The sequence below is a fragment of the Eubalaena glacialis genome, chromosome X (assembly GCF_028564815.1).
Source record: "Eubalaena glacialis isolate mEubGla1 chromosome X, mEubGla1.1.hap2.+ XY, whole genome shotgun sequence".
NCBI lineage: Eukaryota > Metazoa > Chordata > Mammalia > Artiodactyla > Balaenidae > Eubalaena > Eubalaena glacialis.
The window spans coordinates 70,751,055-70,777,876 of record NC_083736.1 but is presented as its reverse complement, the minus strand read 5'-3'; the positions used below and the strand labels follow the sequence as shown (position 1 = coordinate 70,777,876).

The 26,822-nt window shown below is 37.3% G+C and overlaps 1 protein-coding gene and 1 long non-coding RNA gene across 2 annotated transcripts; both read right to left on the bottom strand.

Moving 5' to 3' along the window:
• Window positions 1-15,408: 15,408 nt before the first annotated feature.
• On the bottom strand, window positions 15,409-16,521 carry LPAR4 (lysophosphatidic acid receptor 4). The gene has a single exon (XM_061178900.1). It carries the CDS (start codon window positions 16,519-16,521, stop codon window positions 15,409-15,411), a length of 1,113 nt encoding a protein of 370 aa, XP_061034883.1.
• A 5,507-nt stretch (window positions 16,522-22,028) lies between these two features.
• LOC133082660 (uncharacterized) lies at window positions 22,029-25,677 on the bottom strand. Its single transcript, XR_009698969.1, has 3 exons — window positions 25,374-25,677; window positions 23,034-23,083; window positions 22,029-22,085 (listed from the first exon to the last, which is right to left on the bottom strand). It is a non-coding gene; the product is annotated as an uncharacterized LOC133082660 (long non-coding RNA).
• Between the last annotated feature and the right edge of the window lie 1,145 nt (window positions 25,678-26,822).

The following is a 26,822-nucleotide window of genomic DNA, read 5'->3' as shown; positions in this document are numbered from 1 at the left end:
TGAGGTTTTTTAAAATTTGTTTTTCTCCCCTAATCAGTTTAATATGTAGGCTCTATTGGTAATTTTCCTGACTCTCATTATGTACTTCCTTTTTAAAATAAAACAGAAAAATGCATATAAACGACTTACTTATTCCATAGTGCCATCAATTCTCACCATATACACATGGAGATAAAATCCTTCTTCAATAAACTCTATGAGGCAAACAGATTTTTTATTAATGTGGGATTTTACTGTCCTAAGTACTATACTAGAAATCACATTCCCAGACATCAAGCACTGGGATGAAACAGATCTGATGTCTACTCTCTCCACATCTACCTCCCTCCCTAACCAACATATAACACACCAAGGAACTGAGCAATAAATTAGCAGGTAAAACTAAGTATTCTGAAGGTAGAGGGGAAAACAGGGAGAATCCCTAAACAAAGCGTCATTTGTTCTCAAAAAGGTGTTACGCTCTTTGAATCATTCATTTATTTATATTCCCCACACTGTTCTCCTCTTTGACCTTAGCTCAAGGATCTGAATGATATGTAGTTGAAGGAGTATATTTATATATTCTTATTCTGTTTCAGTAAGTAATATGGAAGTTAAAATTAGTTTTCCTAGTGGCATGGTTAGAAAGTAGGAGATGGACAGCATAAGTGAAATCAAAGGATAATTGTTATGTGAAGGCCATCTAACGAAAACACAATAGCTGATAAGGGCTCTGTTTCCATTTCTTACCATTCTCATTATTTATTTGTTTGTGTATATTCCTTTGTTTCTTATTTATACTCTAGATTCTTTCAACAAGGATTTTCAGGGTCATATGATAAAAGATACATGCAATTAGAGCTTTTAAAAGAAGGTTAAAAGGCCATACCAAATAATTTGGGTGGAGTGAGATAGGATTATTCCAGATATCTAAGTTAATATAATTTGGGTGTTCCTGGATGTGAAGACAAAAAGGAAAATGTGATAGTTATACAGTGACCACTGCCCAATAAATGAAAGCATAACAGTTTTTTAGGAAATAAACTATAAGCCACATGCAGGTAGGGACTATACCCATTTTGTGGTTAGCACAGGGCCTGGCACATGGTAGGAGCTTAATAAATATTTATTGTAATAATGAATTAATGAAGTTTTAATGAGTTTATTGAGAGTAGGGACTATGACTCAACTCATTTGGTATCCCAAGGATTCATCAGTGAGTCATATATAGATATTCAATGTCCATCTGTGGAATGGATGCATGGAAGAGAGAAAAGTTTTCCTGGCACTAGTCTCTAATAAGATTGTAGTAAGTGTATATGTATATTATGAACAGGGAAAAACATTAAAGACTCAAGTTTTCAGTAGTAGCAGTTTTATAGGATATGTTCTGATGTTTGTCATTTGGTCCTTTTTCATTTCATCCTTCAGTGAAAGTCAATGACATGATATTAACATCACAATCTTCTTATTGCTAAATAAAAATAACACTTCATTTCTTTACTCATTTACCTTTATGTCAGCATTTGATATTAGTAACCCCTCTTTCCTGAGTGGTCTCCTCCCATGGCTTACATAATACCATCTTTGCCAGTATTCCCTCTTATCTCTTCAGTCACTTTTTGTCATTCTCCTTTGAAGTTCTACTTTCTCTGCTTGCTTCTTGAATTTTGGTGTTTCTCAGGAACCTGTCCCTGTCTCACTTCTATTTTTACTCCAAATACTTTTTCTGGATGATTTAATCCATTCCCATGGGTTCATCTACCACCTCTAGGTTTGATTCCCCTTTCCTAAGTCCAGATCTTTCCCCCAAGATTCAAATAGGCATATATAACTGCTAAATTGACACTCTCAACTGGAAGGTCCACACGCATCTCAAATTCAATATATCCAAAACTGAACTCATTATTGTTTCCTCCTCCTGTGTTCCCCATCTCAGTGGATGACACAAGTAGGCACCTAGTTGTCCATGACCCTCCTGTCCCTCACATACCATATCTAATAACTAAATCCTGAAGATTTTACTTCTTAATTTGTCATGATTCTGTATATTTCTTTGACTCCCTCACCATCATCTCTTTGCTGGAATTCTGCAATAGCCTCTTAACTGAACTTTCTACCTTTGTTCCAATGTACTACATGAACTGTAGCCAGAGTGATCTTTCCAAAACTTAAATCTCTTTCCATCTGACCAACTCTTACTTCTCCATCAGTTTTCAATTTATATGTGACCTCCTCCAAAAATCCTCTCTTGCCTCTGAAATCTGGGTTAGATAGCACTGCTGTGTTTTCTCATGCCATCCTCTCATACTTCCATCTCCATTATATTGCTTACCACATTATAATTGTTTATTTGTTGTTTCTTCTATTCAGTTTCAAGATCTTTGAAGGCAGGAAACCTATCTTTTTTATTGTTTTACACCTTTTCCTAGAAAATTGTAGGTACTCAATAAATATTAAATGAAGTTATACATCTGTCTAATAACTCAATTTTGTCCAGAGAATGGTTTACAAGCACTTCTCTTAAGTATCAATTGCCTCAACCCAGCTCAATTATAATATCAGCTATCATTTATTGGGTATCTAGTATATACCAGGAGCTGTCCTATGTGCTTTACAATTATCTTCTCCTTTTATCCTCAAACAGCCCTTCAACATAACTCTATTTTACAGATGAACGAAATGGAGTCCAAAAAGGTCAAGCCTCTTGTTCAAGCTGGTTCTGTGGCAGCACTAAGATTCAGACCCAGATTTATCTGATTCCAGAAACTATACCCTCAGTTCGAGTTTGGGTTTAACAAGTTCAAGTGTCTGGAGGGTAAGCACTCTGACAAAAGCCCTTTAACTACATAAGGAGCAAGGGGCAAAGATAATTATGAAACTCCTCTTCACTCTTGCCTTCTAGAAGTTCTACCAACCTTGACATTGACAAAGAGGTAATGCCAGGGCTGCTTGCTAGCAGGGTGACATTCTCCTTAGAAACTGTCTTTGGATTGTTTGTCTACAGTTTACCTTTAAAATTCAGGTGCTACTTAGCGGCTTCCCTAGGAGTTTCTCTGAAGAGCAGCTAAAAGAAGAAAAAAAGAAACGGGGGAAAGCGACCTTCTCAAAGTATAAAATCATAGTGTTGGCTTATTTTCTTCACCCTCGCTTCAGCTGCACCTTTGGGAATGGTTATATAGGTTAATCAAAGCTACCAAAGGCCTAAGCACCATGCTCCAAGAAGTCTGAAGCATACCCAGATTCCCTAGCATCTCCAGGGAAACAGCTCCTAATACTGCACAGTTAGTCATCATCTCTGATCATTACAACAGCACCATGAGGTAGATATTATTATATATTTTCATTTTAAAAATAAAGAAGCTATAATGCATGAGTCAAGCAAATTGCCAAAATCCATGTAACTACTAAGTGAAAAAGTTGAGGTTTGGACTCTGGCCTAATTCCAAGGTGAATGTTCTTTCAACTGTGCTTTTTTTCCTCACACCTAGTGGTGAATTAGCCAGTGCAACTGCTCAGCAAATAGTGTTTTTTCAAGCTAAGTGATCTTCTCTGGATGGTTGTTCCACCCAGAAGGAAAGTAATTGTTCCTTTCTGCAACCCATCAGAAACACCCTTTGTCCTAAATGCTTCCTTTCACCAGATCAATAAAACCCCTTTCCGATAAGCTATTGCCTAAGCCTTGGGAATGCTTCTGCTAAAGTGAATTTCTCACCACATAGGCATTCCTTGCAGAGGGATTTGATGCATAGGCAAACAGTGCCTGTAACTCATTTTGTAAGAAAATGCATACACTATTAACATTTTATGGCATAAATTCCACAGGATAAAGGCAACATTTTAAAGAATTTCTTGGAAACACTTGGTAGTTCCATTATTTGTGGAGAAAAGGGCAGTGGGTGAGAGGGGAATTGAGGGAATACTCATGATTTTTTTTTTCTTTCACAGTTCTCTGCTCTGTGGCTGTGCTTGTGTGTGACTAGGCCTTCTCCTTTGACCACTCAAATGGAAGAAGGAGCATGTTTCCACAATTAGAACTATACAGATACTTGTTTCTCATGAAGCACAAACTTGCAGCTATTTTTGGTTTCTCTTTGAGGCAAACAGTGGACAAACATGAGGCAAACATGAACTATTTACACAGGGGGAGCGATTCCAGGAACAGACTTTGGAAAGAGTGAAAGCAAGTATACAAGCATTGCACATTTATAAAGGCCTTCATGAATGTCTCATAAAGTTGCCTCCAAGGAAAAGTATAACTAGCTGGTTTTTAGAGGCCTAGTCCTCAATATCCTCCTCCCCTTCCCTCCCTGCAACCCCAGTTGCTCAGTGATATTTAGAAGCAACATCCAACTCACTTCAGAACATACATGTTCACTGATACTTTAGATTACTTGCTGAGATAGCAACCAATCTCTAGCTTCAGGAACCCGGGAATGCTCTGATTGATAGATATCCCTTCTGAGAGATGCTTCCCTATCAGCTCCAGGGCCAGAGGGAGGGAAAGTTCACATTTTATGGGTCTTGCAATCTGAATGACAGTGTATACATGGTAAAAATATGTTACTCACAGTCTTAAAGGTGTGCTTGCTCTTGGGCACTGCTGAGAACTACCTGAGTCCTGGGATAAAAGACAGGAAGTCTGTCACAGAAGAGGGAACTATGGCCCCCTCCAGAATGAGAGCAAGAGAATCAACAAGTACATGTTCAAAACATACCCCAAAAGGCCCGGGATTTGGAAGCACAGTGAGTGTCTGTACAAGTGTTCAAGCTATCATGCACTAACTATGATACTTAGGCACGTTATTTAACTTTTCTGAACCTCAGTTTTTCTATCTGGATAATAATACCTACCTTGCAGGGTTGTTTTAAGGAATTGTTATGAGGATAAGTGTGGTATACGACAATTCTTATCATATATCATAGTTTTTAATATATTGTAATTATTTTCCCTTGAATATATGAACATATTAATTTGACTTGTTTAGGAGTCATCAAAGTGCAGTGGCTAGATTATGAACTTTAAATTAATATAAATCTGTCTTTGAAATCCACCCCCACCCTTTTGGAATCATTCAAACTGGGTTCAAATCTCAACTGCACCCCTCTCAAACCTTACTTTGATCAACTTTAAGAATGTGATTATACTTGCCTTACAGAGTGGTTGAGAGATAAGATTGAATTCGATAATGTATATTAAAGTCTTAGTGCAGTACTGGGCACATAATAGGTACTCAAGTAAATATTAACCTCTTCTCCTCTCTCATCCCCAGAAGACTAGGCTGGGCCCTTGCAAAAGTCACTAGATAATCTGTACATACTGAAAATAATGTACTTTGTTCTTTCTGTGTAAAAATATTCCAGAGAGTGGATTTAAGTCATTTGAGCTCACTCCACTTATTTATGTATTCCACAGTCCATGTTTTAAGTATCTCCAGTGCACTACCTTTCTTTCAGGGATCAGGACCATCAACCATCCCACTACTACAGTAGATTGCTAACATTTATCAGATAAAATGCACACTCCTTAATCAACCATTCTTGAGACCCTATAGTTATGGTAATTATACATATCAGTTTTTTCCAGAAGAGACTCAATTTCAAGTATTGTATCCTATGTCCTATGTCCTCATAAATCACTGCAAATGCCTGGCAGTTACAATACTTTGCTTTTCAAAATACATCTCTTACCTCTGCCACTCATACCCAAAAGCAGCATAAAAGTCATTTGATAGGCCATAGGACCCGATAATTGATTCAGAAGTTGTGATCACTGTACCTAGAGTTCTTTGCAGTATGTACAAATATGGTACTTTCTCACTTACTCATTCCTTCAAACAACAAGTATTTATTAAGCATCCACTATTTGCGAGGTAAGCAGTGCCAGAGAGGTAAATATGTTATATAGAAGAGTAAACATAGAAGTAGACAAACTATAATATTGATATAATGTGACAAACAGGAAAATAGAATTATATAAAACTATGCTATGATAGCCAAAAGTAGAAAACAACCAGCTAATTCTACCTGAGGGTAATAAGGAAGTCTTAACTAGAGAAAGTGATGGTTGAACTTGGACTTAAGTGATACTTAAATACATAAATGATAAGTAGCTACTGTTTTTCTGAGTAGATATTGTTGAGGAGTTAGATTGGGAGGTATTCCCTTCTATTACTGATTTGCATTTTGTGAGCTCATATAATATTTCAGTTTTTCTAGAAAGCAACAGAAAAAAAATTTCCCCATTATAACAAATCTACCTTCACATATTTTTTCATAGAAGTGGAACTTATACTATCTACTATTTTTGGTCATCAGGTGGCTAAAATTTCACTGCTATTAGTAACCACCCTTTTCAGATATCATTACTGACTTACAAAACGAGTTTAAAAAGAAACATATAACATACAAGAAACATATACATACCTGCATATAGACATACATATGACGTGTATGTCTATGAGCATGTGTACATATCCCACACACACACACACAACACACACAACACTTACAATAAGCTCTGCATGCAGAAACAATATTGGCAACCAGCATTTCGTGAGTATAATGCTTGATTTGGAGCTTAAAAAAGATTGAAGTTGATCATTAAATGCTGGTTTGAGTTTCTAAAAATCAGCTAAAAAATTACGTTCATAAAAGCAGTTTTGATGCTTTTGAACTCTGACTTTATTAAAAATATTAATTTCATTGCTTTTTAACTCATCTTCTGTTAACTCAATAAAGTGAAGTTTTTTTCATTTACTCCTTTTTTCCCACTACAGTCTCCGCCCCAGCTCACTGCCTAGCAAAGTCATGCCATTTGTCACAGGGACCAGGCAAGACAGAGTGAACAACTCGTTGAAAATCCATCTCAGCCTGCGGGAACAGCTAATCCCCAGGCATGCCCTGCTTTAGAGGGAGGTGTTTCAAGCACTCCACATATTAAGACCTAAACATGAAGCCAAAAATGGCCCAGAAGAAAACTAAAGCTGTAAACAGAAATGTGACTGCAAGTGTTTCTGCAAGGAACAAGCAGGTGAATTAACAGTGGAAGAAAAAGTCTTCATGACCAACCAGACACCATCATTGGTTTTGCAACTTTCATCTCTCTCTTCTTGCGATGAGTTTGGGAGTAAATTGGGAGCCATTGATCAGAAACTAGATAACTTCTGGTCAATGTTCAAGAGAAAAGCACCTTCTCCAGCTGGCAGAGACAGCCAATATGGAAGGTGAGAAAGTCTCTGAAGGTACCTTCAGCTCTGCTTAACCAAGATGGGATTTGTCTGTATCTTCAAGACCCGGCCAGCTCACAATTCACCTCTGTTAGGGAACAGGCAGCTATACATTTTCCATGTAAATTCCAAATGGCCACTGCTCATTTGTATCCCCTCCTTCAAATCCAGCCATCCCAGTTCCTCTGAGGTTAGCTGACCAGCAGCTGAGAAAAGACTTTTTCTCCATGAATGCATAATTGGTCATTGATGAACAAACAGGCACTCACTCAGTCTACCTGACCTAGGAAAAAAATTTCTGACCATCCTTCCAGATGTCCATGTCAGTCAACACAATCTCCATATAATTTATAAGGTATTAAATGTCAAAAATAATGGATCTTTTCAGTTAGCATCTTGGCAGATGATGATAGCAGTACATTTTATGTGAGAAGCCAGCACAGACTTCTCCCACTAAAACTGCAAACAGAAAACTGTGAGCACTGGCCCCAGATCCTCTCAGAAAAAGGCTGCCATTATACTCCATTACAGTTAAAGCTATGTATGCACTTCCTGGATGGCATCCAATCACATAGCTCTTTTCCCTTCCTTTTACTTTTTTTCTTTTTTAGTAAAAACATGCCTTCTCAATGGCTAGACAGTGGTTTCCAGTAAAGAAATAGACTGAAAATCAACCAGGGGAATGTGTGCTGAAAGTAATTAGAGATTTTTCAGAATCACCAGTAACAAGATAATTCTTTGTAGTCAAATTTATGTGCTGTGTGACATGCCATATGGATTGAAGAGTCCAGTCTAATGTATAATTCAGAAGTGCCAGCAAGTGCCAGAAAGTACAAATTAAATGAGGGGAAACTGCAAAAGGAAAGGTGGAGTTATTTACTTAGGACTTGAATATAGCTTATGAGTTTTAAACACGCTCAAGATTTGTCTCCTTTCTTTGAGTTCTTCCTTGAATACTTGGAAAGATATTTGGGAACCCCTAGGTTCTGCACAAACTCAAACGAAGAAAAAGAGTATTGAAAGTAGCCTCTTTAGGAAATTAGGTATGTACTTTGCCTAATGTATTCTAAAGTAAAGATATTTTGCTCTTCAGTGTTCAGGTTCTGATGAAAGTCAGCATAAAGCAACTGGAAAAGATGTTGAGCTTTGGGGAAAAGAGAAGGTTCAAGGGATAAATCAAGAGGCAGTATAGAGCAAGAGCCTTAAAGTCATACAGACCTGGTTTCCCATCCCGGATCTACCACTTTGATTCATTCAAAAAATATTACTTGAGTGTCTACTATGTACTAGATATTGTACTGAAAAAGAGCAACATGATTGCTGCCCTCATGGAACATACATTTTATGGAGAGTGATGTAGACAGACACTGAACAAATCAATTAAAAAGAAAAACATCAGAGAATTCTATGAAGAAAATTATAATATGGTAAATTGATAAGAGTAACTGCATATCTACTGTAGATTGGATGATCAGGGAAGGCTTCTCTGAAGAGGTGACATTTGAACCTGAATGATGAGAAGGAGCTAGCCACGTGAAGACCTAGTGGAAAAGTATTCTAAGCAGAGAGAACAGCAAAGGCAAAGGCCCTAAGACAAGAATGAGCTTCACTTATTAAATAATGGAAAGAAGACCAATGTATCTGGAGTTCAGGTATGAAGGAGAGAGTAGTTAAGAGATGAGGTAGGGGAATAGATATGGGCTTGATCTTGGGGACCCTACCATGGTTAGGTGCTGGATTTCATAAAGACCTACTCATTATCTATGAGACTTTGGGCAAGTTCCTTAACTCTCTGTATCTCAGTTCCCTCACTTGTAAAAGAGAGAGATAATAAGGGTACTTACCTCACAAGATTGTTATGAAGATTAAAAGAGATAATATTTGTAAAGAACAGTGCCTGACACATAGTAAGCATTTGATAGTTATTATATATTAGAACAAGTCTCTTGGTAGCTGATTCGAATTATCCCATATAAATATGGATATATAAGTCTTGGTTCTGCCTTCGATTGGCTGTACGACTTTGGGCGTGTTACTTAGGCTCCCAATGCCTCAGTTTTGTCATCTTTAAAACAAGATCATAGCATTTTGTGTGCTACTTCCTGACACATATTGAACATTTGAAATATTTCCATTAATATTGCTATTGTTATTATTCAGACTCTTTCTGGCCTCACATGGGAGTAGGCAGCCATTTTTGTGGAATGTTTTCAAAGGAACTTAAAAGGATTCATTATCCCTAAAACCTCCCTCTTCTTCTCCTTGATGGCTGAAGTTCCACCATTAAAATTGTCTTCCTCATGCTTAAGACCCATAGTCTTGGATGGACAAAGCAGTATTAGTTAAGAACACAGGCTTTAGTGACATACAGAACTAGGATCAAATCAGACTGCCACTTATTAGTTCTATGGCTATTTTAAGTTTCTTCAGCTTATTGAGCCTCAGTTTTATCAACCGTAGAAAGCAGCTAATCATAAAACCTCTCTCATAATATTGTAAAATAACACATGTAAAGTTCTTAGTACAGTATCTGGCACTTAGTAAGCACCTTCATCCATATCAGCATTATTATTAAGTACTGTTAGTTCTGGCACAACATCAGTGAGTTTGGAGTTCCAGTCTTAGAACTATCAGGGACCTCAGAGATAACTAACAACCTGCTCATTTTACTAATAAGGGAACTCAGTCACAAAGAGAGGGAAGGGACTTGCCCAAGTTCACACAGTGAGTAGGAAAGTGGAATATAAAAACCAGATTTGGGCTTCCAACCCAAATCTCTTTATTACAACACAGAGTTAACATTCAGATCCTTTTCTGTGAGCATGTTTTCCTGAAAGGAATGATGGAGAGAAAGAGTCAGAGAAAGTGACAAAGACAGAGACAGAGAGACAGATAGAAAGCAAATGAGCCTCTTGCTGTAGGATGAAGCCTGAGGGGAGAGGAGGCTGAGGCCATGACATTATCAACATTGCTGACTGAAAGTTGCCTATGCCTGGGTTTTCATTAACCTTTTGAGATCTCTGTGACTTGAGCAAGAGTGTAAACACCCAAAGGTAGAATAACTACAGAATTTAGACAATTCAGGGCTGCATAACTCCTTTGAAAACAAACATTGGTAATGTGATGTTTTAAAGTCAGAACTTTTTTGCACTTCCTTACATGCATTGCTAAGTATAGCATAAAATTAATTAAAATAATTTTAATTACTTATTTAGAGAGAGGCATCCTCCTCTTTTTAATGTTTACGATCTTTAAAGTTTTAATCCAGTACTGCTGGGAGCCCGAAATTTGGTTTCAGGTATGTGTTCTCCTTTACTTCGCTCCATAGCACTTACCATCATCTGTCATATTACTTTTAGCTTATTTATTTGTTTTTGGCTATGCCTGCTTTGACTCAAGAACATAAGATTTAAAAACAGTTTTTTTCTGTTATTTTCACCACCACATGCTCAGTGCCTAGAAGGATGTCTGGCACATAGTTGATGTTCAAGAAATTTGTTGAATAAGTAAATGAATGAATTCTTGGTCCCTAGGAATTCCCCCAGCCTGTTTCTCAAGAACCTCAAACTGCTTTGAATCAAGGCTAGTCCAGAAGTCCCAGAATCCCAACTGAGGAAGGTGCCCCCTAGTTTTGGCCTTGACACCACCAACTTGAGTAAGGAAGGTAAAAAGCTGAGCAGACAGTTTATCCTAGACTAGTAGTGGGAGTGAGGGCTCTTTGTAATAAGCATTTCATCTATAAGATCAGAGCTCCTCCATGATAAGTAAGAAGGAAAGCTGGTTGCAAGGCACACACAAGTCATCCCAATCTTAGAGCTTGCCTGGCTTCCCTCACTGCCACATTTTAGGCTTCACACTGGCTCTACTCCTCTACCCTCCTGGACTCAGTACCTCTCTGGGTGCTTGGGAGAGAAGAGCTTCATTCCCTACACTCAGAGAGAGAAAGAAGGGAAGCAGTGGGAAGTATATAGCTACTCAAAACTCTGAATACAAGGGGAAATTTTTACTCAGTAACCACAGGCAATTTGGGAAAATAGTGCTGTCTGGAGGAAGGCAGTGTACGTTTTGGACTCAGTGGTACACAGGGTAGTGTCAAGAGAGTGGGACAAGAGAGTTGCAGTACAGAGGCTTTACCAGAAGCTCAACAGATGATTTACCATTTACCAGGACAGTCATCTCTACCCATCCCAACCCTGCTTCAGTCATTTGAATTAACCAGACTCCTTTTATAAGATGCAAACAACAAAGGGAGGATTAAAAGCAGTGGGTGGAGGGATCAATCATTGGCAACTTAATGTAAATCTGTTCAACGTGTCACTGTCTTGACAGACGTTTATGTATTGTTTTCGGTCCACAAAGAAGCACTATTTCTGCAAGAGGTAGGGAGAGATGTTAAAGGGCCACAGGAAAGACAGGTAGAGAGTTTGGGAAACAATACCAAACATAAGGTACAGGGGTTTGTGGGTAGAGACAGAGGTGGAAGAAAGCTAATAAGGATGTGACACCAATGACATGTTCCTATTTTTTTCTGAGGATCTGGTCTAGAAGGTCACTAATGACAAAGTTCTTATAATTTTAAACATAGCCTAGGGCTAATCATGCTGGTCGTGATGTTTAAAAAGGCAGTGTTTGATGTCATCACATGGGGAACCAATACACAGAGTGGTTTATGAGATGCTGACATTGCTTTCCCTGAGAGTTAGAAGGCATAAGGACAATGACTATGAACTCCCTGTGCTGCTAATCTGGGACCACCACCTGTTTTAGTTATTGATCAGTCAGCCACCTATTTCCAAAATCTTTTAATTGTTGTCAGATTTTTTTTTCCTCCCCTGACTTTCCCCAGGCCTCCCAGTCTTCCTAGGATGTTTCCTCAAATCTGAGAAATCAGATTCAAGAGTCAGCTTGGCAATAAAGTCCAAATAAATCAAAGCCAAGTTGCACAAATCAACTTAACCTTTCAACTTGATCTCTGAAAAGTCACCCATGGATTTGCCATTTGCAACTCTGCATTAGTCTTTAGACAGCCTCCAAAACAAAGTACTGGAATTGGTTTGAGAACAAATATACTTTAATAAGTTCTTTCTTGAAGGATGGAGGGAAGATAAAAGAAAATTGTCTCCGGGTGCCCACAAATAAAGGCAAAGTTGAAGGTTCCCTTTTCTCCACATCCTCGCCAACATTTCTTGTTTCTTGTCTTTTTAATAATAGCCATTCTGATAGATGTGAGGTGGTATCTCATTTGACTTGCATATCCCTGATGATTAGTGATGCTGAGCATCTTTTCATGTGCCTGTTGAACATCTTCCTTGGAAAAATGTCTATTCAGGTCTTCTGCACACCTGAAACTAATATAATATTGCATGTCAATTATAATTCAATAAAAAGGGCAAGTTGAATAAATAGTTGACCAAAGTATAACTGCTAGATAATCCAAATGTATTTTATTACATTTAATAAGCATTTAAAATCCAAGTTGTAAATACAGTTGAATGATTGCTTTTGCTTTTAAATGTAAAATAAAAGGCAATTTTACATTTAGTTTACATTACATTTTGTTGGTTACATTGTTAATATGACAAAAGTTTTTATTATTAGCAAGTTATATTAACTATAAAATTGGAAATTAAGATAAATTGAAATATGGAAAAGTAAACAAAACTAAATATGGAAATTACACAAAAGGAAACTGGTTTATTGATATATTTTATGTCAACTTGGTTAACATATCCTATTAAATGTTTTGGTGTCATAATCCTAAAATTTCATAATTTTGAGAGTCCAGGGCACAAACAAAAGTTCACATATAGTTTATACTTACAAGAAACAGAAAAGAAAGAATACCAAAAGAAAAAGATTATTCATACTTTGATTACTAATTTGATCTTACAACATAACTTAACAACCAAACTTTAGCTAACTTAACCTAATTTCATCTAACTCAACCTAATGCCTTACATATTCTATCTATTGCATGATTATTTTTAGGACTTTAGATCATGAGGAAAAAGTAATGCCATTTTTGAGAATTCATTTTTATTATTGTTCTATTGTTTTAGCCTTTTTTTCACTTAGCTCCTAACCCAGGCACAGATTTGGTGGTTTTTAAAATTACATTAGGCTCTTGGATTTTTATCTAAAAATCTTAGTATTTTTAAATCTACATATGTCAGAAAGAAAAACAAAGGTTAATGAGAGTTTTAAAAATTTGCTTATTGCTTTAAAAGTTTTACTTTTTTGTCATTGTTTTATGGTTTTTAATCTTTTTTTAATCTCTCCCTGGCACAAGTTCAGCAACTTACAAGATGCATTGTTCCTGAAAGTTTTACTTAAAAAGTCTTAGCATTTTAAAATTATCACATCTCCAAATAACTTAAAAATTGATTAAAACATATTTTAAGAATATTTTGGTTTTGTTTTGCAGTGCTTTAATTGTGTGTGTGTAGTATGCATGCAGGATATTTATTTCCACTGCTTCTTATATGAGAACAAATGTAGCATCTTTCAAACTATACCGTGCTCAGAAGTTTTGTTTATAGGTCTTAATATTCTTAAACCTACACTTCATCCAATAAATAGTAAGAGATTATAAGGATGTTTTTGTTGCTTTTGTTGTTTAAGTTAGTTATAAAAAATGTTTTCTCTTCTTTTGTATACCTTTAAATATTGATTTTAATTGCTCCTGAACTAGATGCCAGTTTAGCAGCTTCCTAGCTGCATTTTAATTCAAAGCATCATATGAAAGTTATAGTATTTTGTAAGTTTTAAAAATGCTCAGAAAAAAAGTTCTAAGTTTTTTTGTGTGTGTGTTTTCTGTTGTTGTTTTCTAAGGGGTTGTTTTGTTTTATTTTTATTTTTTCCAATTAGGTCCTGACCTGGGCACAAATGCAGCAGATTTCTACCTGTATTATACTCTAAAATTTTTTACAAATAATACAATATTTTTAAATTTACATATACTCAAAAAATAAATAAAATATTAATGCAAGTGTTAGGAATTTTTTGTTGTTTTTATTGTTTTGCAGTTTTTCTGTTTTTTGTTTGTTTGTTTGTTTGTATTGGTTTAGTTTGGTTTATGTTTTTTTTTTCAATGTGCTCCCAACCTGGGCACAAATTCAGCAGCTCTCTGGCTACACTGTGCTCCAAAATTAATATGAAAGAATAAGTAATTTAAAGTTACAGATCTCTAATCCCTCCCCCCAAAAATGATTAATACAAGTTTTAAAAAACTTTTTTTGTTTTATGGTTTTTTGTTATTCTTTTGTTTCTAAATTTTTTCAATTTGCTCCTGACCTGGGCACAAATGCAGCAGCTTTCTGGTTGCACTGTGCTCCAAAATTTCATATAGAAAATATTTATAAAAACCAGTCTCTGAAAAGAAGGATAATTGGAAATTCTTAGAAAAAATGTTGATGTCTCTTAGTTTTTTATGAACATTTGTTGTTTTATGTGATTTTCCATTTTGCCCTGTTTTGGGCACATATTTAGCAGCTTTCTGGATCTGAAGTTTCATATGAGAAATTTAACGTAGTGTAGAAAAAGGAAAACGTTTTTAAAAACTGACACTGTTGGTGACTGCAAATATGTAAATCCAGTTAATCTTCTGTTTCTTCCCAGCCATATTCATGCAAACAAAATTTATGTTTCTGCTTTCAAAACATATACAATAAATTTTGCTAGCTCTTTTAAATTTGATACTTTTTATTAATAATGTTAAGCTAAAATATGTTAGTGTGCTAAAATAAACTCAATGACAATTCAAAAAGAAAATAAAAAGACTAGCATATATCAGTAGTAACACAAAAGGTTGTTTTTTTAAAAAAACATAATCCCTGAATTTGTTCTATATTTATAGGCCCAACCTAATTACCGAATATTATTGGAATGGAAATATCTTTTTTAAAGTTTTTAAGTAATCTCCATATCACTAAAGTCAAGGCTACTGTCCACTTATATAATGTGGTACAATGAATTTCCAACCCAGCAGAAGAGTTTGGCAATAACTTTTTGTTGTTGTAATTAGACCTGACCTATAATTATTGAACAAAACAGCCTATGTACAATAAACATTCAAATAAATGTATCTGACTGTATTCAGTACATTATTCTCAATATCATTAGCTTGAAATCTTTTCTCTTATTCATAGCATAGGAAAATCGTAGAAGAAACCATATCTGGACCTAAAGAGAGTTCTCATACCTAGAAGGTGGATTCTAGCATTAATTCACCACCATTATGTGTTGTTTGATCACTAACTTCCTCTTGAATAGCTGGAAGGGAAGGCTTTGTGGTCAGAGGTGTTTCAGTCTTAAACAGAGACTCCATCCTGATATGGGTATTGATGTAGAAGGACTTCTGAAAGGACTCAAGGGTGAAGTAATAGATGAAAGGGTCAAAGCAACAGTTCAGAGTTGCAAGGCACAAGGTGATTGGGTACATAATCTTTGCAAATCTTTCCAACAAGCAATTGGTAATGGCTTGGGAGCGCACTAGGGCATACAGGAAGAGGACGGAGTTATAGGGTACGAAGCATACCACAAAGACTGCCATATGCACTGTGATCATCTTCAGCACTTTTTTCTTATTGGTCCCAATTTGAGACAGTGTAGCAGGCTTACGGAGGGTTTTTAGCACCACAGAAGAGCAAGAGACATTCAGTATCAAAGGAATGATAAAACCAACAACTTCAATAAATATGGTTATCTTGGACAGATAAGTCTTCCATACACGTTTGGAGAAGCCCTCAAAGCAGGTGGTGGTTGCATTGTTGACATTAGTGGTGGAGAATAAAGAGGCTGAAATACCACCACTGAGGACTAGGATCCAGACTCCAGCACACACAATGGCAGAATTCCTCCTGGTCCTAATGGTACGAGATCGGAAGGGATAGACAATGGCCAGGAAACGATCCACGCTAATACAGGTAAGGAAGAGCATGCTCCCATAGATGTTGGTTAGAAATGCAGTCCCAGAGATCTTGCAGAGGGTGTCACCAAAAGGCCAGTGGCGGTTGAAATTGTAAAATATTTTGAAAGGTAGAGTGCAGACAAAGAGCAAATCAGAGAGGGCCAGATTGGTGATGAAAACAGCCGTCTCACTTCTCATTTTCATGCGGAAGCAGAAGACAAACAGAGAGGCACTGTTGGTTATCAGACCCAGGATGAATACAACACTGTAGACAGCACCATTCAGATTATACTTGAAGGAATCATCAACAATGCAAGTATTATTGGCAGTAGCATTGCCCAACCTGGGTCTGAGGCTTGAATTTAAATCTTGGAATTGGAAGTCAATGAATCTTCTGTCACCCATGGATTTTTGTCAGGAGGCCTGCTGGCTGCAGGGTTCAGCACTCTGAGACTAAGGACTGGTAGGAAATGTTTTCCTCCTATGGGAGACAAGATGGAACCAGTCATCAAATCTACCTTCCATCCACGATTTCTGTGGAGTAAAAGATATTCTGTCTACCCAGACTGGAAATAACATGCACATTCAATTCAGTTTAACAAATACCTTTTGAGTACCTACCATATGTTAAAAGGTACTACAAGAGTATGTTGCAGGAGTAGGAGAGATCACACTCAAGACAGTAAGTGCAATACTGTAGCACTGCAATGCACAGGAATAAGGTATTTGTTTTTTGGGAGCCCAAGGCCGGTAGGGGCAGGATGGGGGCGGGGGGGAACTCTGATGGTTAAAACAATGTTAATACTTTGAAATTTGTATGACTTTTTAACTTTCAAAAGCATGTTTTATTTGATTCCTACAAGTACACCATAAGGCAGGCAAGGCAGGAATTTATCACCATGTTACAGAAGCAGAAACTGAGGCTTATGTAATTTAGAATTACAATAATGTCAGAAATGGAAGAACATATAAATGATACAGTCAGAACCAGAATTCAGGTGTTTTTTAAAAAATCCTAACTAAAGGATTATCAAGCTACTCTAAATTATCAATACATTGTCTACTTTCCAGTATTACTAAACTTCATTGTCTGAGTATTAGTTCTACTGCACAAGAGTACAGGTGGATATGGGACCTCCAGGACAACCTCTTTAAAAAGTTATGAGTAAACTTCTGAATTAAAATGTTGATTCACCTTTTCTTCCAAAATATAAGTTTAGAGAGCAGGGATCCCTCAGTATATTAAAGCTTCTGGCTAAAACTTTTTTCACGATACTACATTGCCTTTATAGAGAGATATTTCAAATGACAATCTCAATGTTTCCCTCTTTCAAACTATGGTCCCTTTCCAAGCTTCTTTCAGGCCAGACCCTAAGCCATGGGTATTTTCCTACTCCCTCTCCCACTGCCCATTCCATCAGTTACTATCATGCCTTCAGCTCTTAAAATGGCCCTGGTCAATAAAGCCTTTTCTGGCTGAATACAAGTGAAATATGAAAGGTAGATTTGAGGTGAACAACCATCCCCCTGTACATTTCTGATCTGGCCAGTTACATGCCCTCTGCCTGCCACCACTTGTACACGTGGCTGTCACTGATTAATCATCTTTGTTGGGTATCTGAACCATCATTGTTCAAAGGTGCATATAGAAATCTTACTAACCTTCTCCTAGGTCAACAGCTGCCATTGGAGGACTGCCTTCTGAATGCTCTATAATACACTATGAACAAGTTGCAGCTGAATGAATTGTTTTCAATGAGGAAGATATGGAATAAAAGTGGTCTTTGTTCTTGACATATCCAGTAATGGGTTTTCATATGACTATATTTTAAAATGTGAAAACCATTTCTCTGAAGTGATTCCTCCTTATGTCACTCTTTCCTTCCACCTCCCAGGGAACAGGTCAAAGGGCCTCTGTATCAGAGAAGGGAGTGGCAGGGGGAACCTGCCAGAGATATAGAGGCCTGAAGTCACTTCAACCAGTGTTTGGCCTGAGGGGAAAAAAACTGGTTTGAGAAAAAAAAATCACTCATTGCAGTGCCCAGAACGAGAGCTGACCTTGGAGAATATAGGGTGCAAAGCAAAGGGTTGGCATTTTTAAGAGCTAAAGTTTTAAAGTTAAAATTGGAAGTGTGCCGTTCCTGATTTCTCATTCAACAAAGCTTTATGGAGTGCCTCCCCTGAGCCTAACACTGCTCTAAGATCATATTCCTTCTTGGCCATTTCATCTCACAGGCCCAGCTCAACTTTTGCCAGAAGTAACCTTGGTATACGAAAACAGGCTATAGTAGGAACCTTGACAAAGTAAGGTCCAGGAGGAAAAAAAAAAACAGAGAAGGAAGAAATAAAAATAGGTTGGGAGAGCAGAAGAGAAGATGGCAAAGAAAGCAGCAAAGAAGGAAAAACTGAAGAATTGAGAGAAAAGGGAGAAGAAAAGACAAAAAAAAAGAAGACCTTGCTGGAGAGAGGTCAGTGCTTCCATATAATTTGTATTAAGGGCTTGGAGGGTACTCCCAAAATATAATTCCTCCAATTCCACCCTCTCTACCTTGCTTCATCTCACTTCTTCCAATTTTCTCAGAAAGAACAGTACGCAATGACCAAGAGGGTGGCAGAAAGAAAAAGAGTGGCAAACTTCTCAACTGCTTAAACCACATTATATACTATTTTACACCCCCACACGCTACCCATTAGGCTGAAAGTCATTTTTTTCCATTGTTGAAAGAAATCAAGATAGTCAAAAATATCCTTCTAACATAGTCACACAATCTAAAGAAATTACGGGAATGCAAAACCCCTAACATTAAAGCCAAGCTTCATTCACTATGATCTGCTTGCACCTGCCTTCTACAAAAAGTACTGCTAATAAGTTTATTTTATTTGAAAAATGCTTTCATAATAGAAGTCTTTTCACATTTGCTCAGACTCCCTCCAGTCTACCCACTGGTGACCCTTTTACACAGTATACTTCTAGCTCACTGGCTGTGTATTATTTTGTACTTCCCAAGATGGCATGTTTCAAATAGGTGAGCTTTGCTCCCCAGTTTTCTATTCAGTTTTATATCTCCCAGAACATATACACTATACCCACAGCAGGCAGTCTGCAAAAGCCTGGCACTTCTGCTTTGCTGCTTTGAGTAACCAAATCCTGTGGGAAAGAAAGGACCACAGACAAGAAAGCATTACAGTCTCAATCCTGAAGAGAGAGCATGGGAAAACTGTCACTAAGGCCCTATTCATAGCTTTCCCTTGCTCAAACACACAGCCCCTTTGCTGTCTAGCAGCGAGGGTGTGGTGCTGGGATTTAACACAGCACTGTAAGCAAGGAGTTCTATTTCTGATTCAGACACTGGTTCACTCTGTAACTTGGCTATACTGTTTCTCTTCCCTGTATAAACATTACCTCTGAGCCTCACAGCTGAGGCTAGGAAGATTCAACAGGGCTTGTGAGTAGCTTTATGAGCTTGACCAGCATTCAGCCCAACCTAACCACAAAGAAACATTACAGGAGTTTTTTCCTTCTCCCTCCCCTGGCACAACTGGACACCTATGTCTCTGTCTTTGTTGGTATGCTGAACTTCATATTAGCAACACATCTTTCTCCTAACACCATGTATACCCTTTACTTCAGAAATCCCCCCTTGAGTTTCAACCTTAACTACACAATTTTGTCATAATGGGACAATCCAGGAGTGTGTCCCAAAAGGAATATCTCCCACTGAGCTATGGTTAAAAAAAAATCAGAGAGGCATTTGGCTCTTAAACTAATTCTGAAGGGGAATCAGTGAAAAAGAAACAAAGTCTCTTTTCTGACTGGTTTCCTTTCTTTTGACTGAAATAAACAGTGTTTTTTAACCACTGGATTTTCCTAAATGGCCAACATATTGTGCACTGAATGGAGGCAAAGGGCCAACACTTGAGCTTCAGATGAGATGAAGAAGAAAAAATATAGGCTGACACAGTTAATTACATCTTTCACTGCAAGTAGCATTAGACTATTATCCTGTGAAGACCTTTACAGCCAATTATTCTAACAATTAATCACCTAGGGGTTCAGAGTGCTGATTGCATGTATTTTCAGTGACAATGGACAGGAAGCAGGTCACCTGGAGGTTGACCAAAGAGAAATCTAACCCTCGCTGAATTTTTAACTTTGACCTACACATATGGATCCAGTTTGCGCAGTTCATAGTAGTGTTCACAACGTTTTTCCCTTATAAAAAATTTCTAATCATAATGAAATATACCATGTTTGCAGTCTTTTGGGCTCCTGGAGGAAGTAGAGTTAGCCTTTTTGCCCTATAAAGATGAATACCTAAATCACTTCACTAAGTGTTAAATTTTCAGGTGATACATTGGAAACAAAGATCTAATTTCTGGCATATGCCCAGTAGCCCAGAAAGGCTGGCTTGCTTTTGTTCCCTACAGAAGACAATCCAGAACTCAGGGAGACAAGGCCTTGAAGGCAGAGTATACTTAAATTTTCTTGCTTTGCTCCCTTTTTAATGAGCTTGGGTCAGATCAGAGTGCTTCTGATCCCCAGAGCATTTCCTCTTTCTACTGGTCGAAGTTTAGGAACACTGACAATAGTTTTCGGAGGAAGCTGAAACCTATTGTGTCCTTTCTATAAATATCTAGCGGTGAAGCAAACTAAAAAATACAAAAATGTTGCAAAAATACAGATTAAAACCATCCTGCTGGAGTAATAGGGAATATGTCTAGACTGCCGCTCCTCAGATGAGTGGCTGCTAACAGAGAAGACTCCTTAAGGAAATCTTCTAGGCCAAGTCACAAGCACAGATCACAATCATTCACACGGTTCCAGTTGATGTTCCTATGCATTGGCTGCTGTTTCATAATAGTTTTCAAAACACAACCTAGCCTTATAAAATTACATATGGAGGAAACCATAGGTAAATGTTTCACTCTAGAATTGAGCTGGGAAATTGATCTATATCAGGTCTCATCTCAAACAAGCCTCTCTGCGTCAAATGTTTAGATTGACAAGCTCGTTTATTTTATTTTTTTGTCCTCATTTATTTTTATGCAAGAAATATCCTTTTGAAAAAGGCTTTCTATGTTAAATTTGGTTCACACTAAGATTATTATGGCTGTTTTGTCCCCCTACTTTATTTGAAAAGAGCAGGAAATTGACACAGGCCCTAATCTGAGCAGTTCCTATCCTCAGTGTTTAACTTAATTTTTTTCACCAAAAAATATTCCAGTCTCTCACTAACCCTTCACTTGATAACACAGTCTAATTTTTGGAAAATAATGTCGTTTAGTGCTCAATATGATGGGACCAAAGTTTGCATCAACCCTACTAAAGTAGAATTTTCCCTAGCAGTAAGTTATAGAGTAAGACAACTGTAGACAAACTGCTCAACCTAATCTAATGAAATTGTCTAGAGTCTTCAGACTTAATATCTCATCTCAGCAGAAGCCCCAGACCTTTTGGGGAAAAAAATTAGGTATTCCTAAAAGAGCCCATTTCCAAATCCTGTGAGGCTCATAAATTCCAGCTAGGAATCTGGCTTTATTTCACATAGTTGAACAGATAAATTAGTTATCAATTTGCATACCAATTCATCTGATATACTTGGATACTGATCCTGATAATATGAACAAAAGCCATGTCTCCCACTCCTAAAGGCATATACCAGTGGCAGAGAAGGTTTAAACCAAAGAATCAATATTCTTTTACATCAAACCTGCCTGGATTATAATAAACAATTACAACTCTTCCATTCATTCTGGATGTTTGGATCATATAACCTATAATAAATTGGAAGCACTGGTTAGAAAAAAAGTTGGAGAATAAAATTAAGAATTTTAGAGAAAGTTATTACCAGGACAGTGGTACTCACCACATTAGTTCAAACCAAATTCTGGAACCAATTTTATCCAAAACTTGGGTGATCAATGAACTTTCTGGAGGTACTGTGGTTAGAGATTTCCTCCAATGGATGCTGTGAAATAGAATTAGTCACAATAGTGTGCCATGGAGAGAGCTTTTCAATAAAATGTATACCAAAATCTTAAGGTAAAGAAATATATTACATGATATAAATCAGAGTAAATGAGAGCCAACATATTTTAAAATGGTATCTAAATGCTTTGGATTTCATTATTACAGAGTTGCAGATAACATTTTATTTTCAAAGCTTGTTACTGCTATGTCATATTTTGTTAGTTATATTGACACACATAAAGTCCATGAGTTTATGTAACTTATAATCACTTAAAGACAACTAGTGACAAAAGGCATAAAAATACTTCTTCCACTTTATAAGGTAATACATTACATTAAAAATAACTGAACAAAGATTTATTTGGCCTGAAGTATTGGTTCTTTGTTTTTTTTTCTGTTTTATTTTCTTTTCTTTTTCCCTGGCAACAACTGTTACTATTGGGCAGGAGCCTTGATAGGGGAAGAGGAAAGAAGATTGGAACAGCAGGTAGAGACCTTACTGCCTTGTCTCTAACCACCCCCCAACCCAGCTGGATTTCTTTCTTCCCTGAACTATAGTGATATGAGCAAGTCTTCAATTACTGGGTGTTAGCACACTGACAATCACTGCTGCCTCTACTAGGATGTTCTAGGCCAACCTAATATAGCATGTCTATAACATCTTCAAATCACAATTCTACCCAAAACACTTGTATAGAACCAGAAATACTCTGCAATGGAATTCATACAGGTAGCGACTGAACTTGAACCCTACTCACTTACTGCCTGTAAAGTAGAATCATCTGCTAGTGGCAAACTTACACTATATCTCACCCTCTTCTGAAGGTGGCCTAAACAAAGCAGACTGCTATGCTTCAACTCTCCTGAAATAATTTTTCTCTAATCTAAGGGAATCAAAACTTAAAAAATAAAATCATTAGATAATTTAAAATATATTTGAGATCACCTTAACATTAAGGAGAATTGATTTTCACACTCCTCCAGAGAGCAGTATTCCTGGAATGAAATTAATATTATTTTACTGGTTTATCTTAAAGAAAGCTAGAAGCATTAACATTTCTTTCTTTTATGGCTTTCACAATTGATACAGATTATAAAGAAAACTTCTTTTTGTTTAGAATCAAAGCAAACCAGGAAGTTCAAATACCCAGAAATTTTCATATTTGGTGTTGATTCAATATAGCCACGTCCAGGCACATCACTAGCTAACTGTGTGAGACCAAGTCATAGTCCCTTTCTGTACCTCAGTTTCTCTTCTCCCTCCATCTTTGCCTTGATTAATAGCAGCCTTCAACTCATGTTATGGCAATGTGGCCTCACTGGCTGTTCCCTCCTGTCAGTGTTTTTACCTGCTCCCATTTGTCACTGCAAAAAAATTTTTTTTAATCCCTCGAAGTCTGAGATAAGGGGAATTAATTTTTATTAGACTCAATGAAATTATTGCTAGATTTTTTAATTGATGTATAATTTACATATAACATTATATTAGTTTCAGGTGTACAACATAATGATTCAATCGATATTTGTATATATTGTGAAATGATCATCACAGTAAGTCTAGTCAACATCCATCACCATACGTAGTTTAGATTTATTTTAGTATCAGAAGTAAATATTATTAATTATTGTCAGAAGCTAAGGATCACAGATCAAGCTGCCATTTATATCGTAAAGTCTCCCTAATATCCTCATTTTCCTCATCCTCTGTCCTTATGCCCATATCAGCTCTAATTGTCTAGGTCTTAATCCTTGACCTTTTCTACCTGTTCCCCAGTCACCTCTCTCCTCAAAATATAAGGTTATCGAAATACTTCAGAACATAACTATAGAGAATCAGTAGACTACTTATCCCATGCCTTGCTCTAATGACTTGCTCTAATTACTTATCTACTAAAAGTGAGGCTTGATTCCCAATGGTAGGTAAACTCCTATTAAGCTCCCAATTTTCAGTACTAGTATTCACAAACACATTAGTGAGTTTTTTCCTCCCCTGTAAGAAGGCCAAGAGTAGACTATACACAATGACCATACACAGAGAAAAAAAGGCAACTATACAATTAAGCCTTGACCATACCACAGTAAGGGCAACAATTCTCATTGCATTTTCTGTCAAACGGAATTGAATAGATCAAGCTTTAGCTAAACTTGGCCTGAGTGTTTCTGTAGGGCATATTCCCAGTCCTCTCTTTAACTTTTGTGAGTACACATTCTGAAAGGCAGGTCTGATTGTTCCAATAGGGCTTTGATTTGCATCTCTGATTAGCAGGAGATGCTTTAGAGTGTAGCCCCCATCAAGTTTATCAGCTGAACTCACCCTTTATAGGAACAGCACATTTCATCTGTGACAAGGCAAAAGGATTTACAATCTATACTGATGGGATACGTTATTTGAAATTTTGTTCTGAAAAATAAACATGTTTCAAAGCCACTGAATAATTTGGAGCTTAGGTTATTATTGTTGTCTTCATGTTGGTCAAGGAAAAAGAAAGCTGGTATAATTTGGTAAGGTAGCAAAGTGAATAACCCCACCAAGCTCTGAAATGTTCTAATCTTCGAATTTGTCTGGTCTTTTCCACAGTGGAATAATAATAAATTACATTGCTCAATTTCCTAAAACAAAGTAACCAAAATACAATATTTATCAATTCAACAAAATCTTGTAAGTAAAAATCTTAAAAATATTCAGGATATACAAGAAGAGAATTTTAAATATGTCACATTATTGCATTTGTATGGAAAACAGCACTTAGGTTCACATATAAGGGCAAATTCCATTTATGCCAGAATTAGTTTTTCATTGAAATGTGTTTCTTCCTTTATGGTCTAGTTCATGAATTATTCAATATAACAAATGTCACATTCTCCATAAATCAATTAGGCATCAAAGGCACGCTGCTGTATAGTTTTACCAGAAGAAACCTCATCAAAATAGAAGCCACATTAGCTCACAATCAATTGTAAACCAAAGAAATATAAAGCTAGCCAAAAGAATTTCTAAATTGCTCTACTCTGATTTTAAATCATCTCTTTAGGACAACTGTGTTTACATGAAACAACAGCCTGAAAATCTAGTATCTCTTCCACTGAAACAGTATTATTGCCAAAACAATAGAAATTCCTGCTTTTTTTTTTAACCATTCGACTCGAAGATCCCTGTTCAGCACTTCAGAGTTGAAATCTAACTTCTTTCCCCAAACACTCTAAGCATCAGTGTTTCCACTGAAGTTTGTTATGCCATCCCCCCACCACCAAACGCCCGAATCAAATCTTTCTCAAAGAGACTTACCCCAAGAAAGAGTGTGCTAGATGAGAGAGTGTGCTCATGCCTGTAGACAATTAGCTAATAAACATGTAAACGGGCAACTCGCACTTTAGAAGTGCATATTTTAATCTATTATTCTTTTTTACAGGGAAAGGTTAGCCCAGCCCAAAGTAGCAGACTCTGGGCTGCCGAAGCTTCTTACAGCAAACTGCTCATTCTGAAAATGTGAGCTTATTTACATTTATCTCTTTCCCTTTGTTAAGGAACGGCCCTCTTGAATGATGTAGCTGGCATGCCTTTAACAAACAGGACGCAAGAAAAGGCCCAAAGTCCGGGCCGGAGCGTAGGGCCGGGGGAACTCTTGGGGGTCTCAATAGGAAATGCTTTTCATTGGATAAGGAGGCATTATTAGGAGCAGAGATCCCGCCCAATCCCCTGTGCTCCATCGTTCCCTCAGTCACCAATCACTGGACTGAAGAAGTTTTTCCTTAAAGAGCATTGCCCAGGAAAAGCAGTTTTCACAGTCAAGAATTGGCGGCTTAAGTGCCACTTCACAATATAGAAAGTGTCTTTCCTGACCAATTAATCCGCAGAGAAAGCCTTTGTGCCTGTCTTTGCTGCAGGACGGCTATCCTCCCCCACCCTCTTACAATTCTAATGAGGAGGAGGAGACGAAACTCCAAACTGGGAGGAGTGTTTCACTTATGAGCAGTCCATGTTTGTTCCAACTTTATTAAAATAATTACAATAACAATCTTAATAATAAGTAGGGGGCGGGGAAAGGCAAAAGTGATTGGTACCGTAAATACATTCCTATTATACTATGCAAAATTAAATCCCCACCACCACCACAATAAAATACAATTTAATACTATACTCACTTACTTAAGCCAGTGCAGTGCCCTCAGATGGAGATGTGCTGGGGTCCCAGAGCTCTACTACCCACCTTCCATGCACTAGGGAGTGCTCTGTGGCAAAAGGAGGGTCTACACTTCTCTTAAATAACTGCCTGGCAGGACATCTAATTACCATGAGATTTTTCAGAGGTTTGCTAAAACCCAAAATAAATAGTACAGATGCAATTTGTTTATAATGGGAAGTTATCTTCAACTGTATACCTACTTCCCCCTGGGCAAGTTCGCTTCCTATAGGTTTACTGCCTTGGTTTCTCACACTGCTTTCTTTTCCTCCCTATTTTTTCTCCTTCCCTCCTTCTCTTTGATCTGAATTTGTTGCAGAAATTCATTCACCCAACTGTAACTTCATTGCTAGCTCTTCCCCTCTGCCAGTTCCCTTCATCCTTCTCTCCTCTACCTCCACTCACTGCCAATACTACCACCAACAGCAACCCCTCCCCCTTCTCTGTAACTCTTGGGCCAAGGATAAGGTGCTTTCTTACTCTGGGCAGAGCGGTGCTCCTGGAGAATTGAGGGATCCTCTGACTGCTTCAAGACCTCAATCTGTGTAATTAAG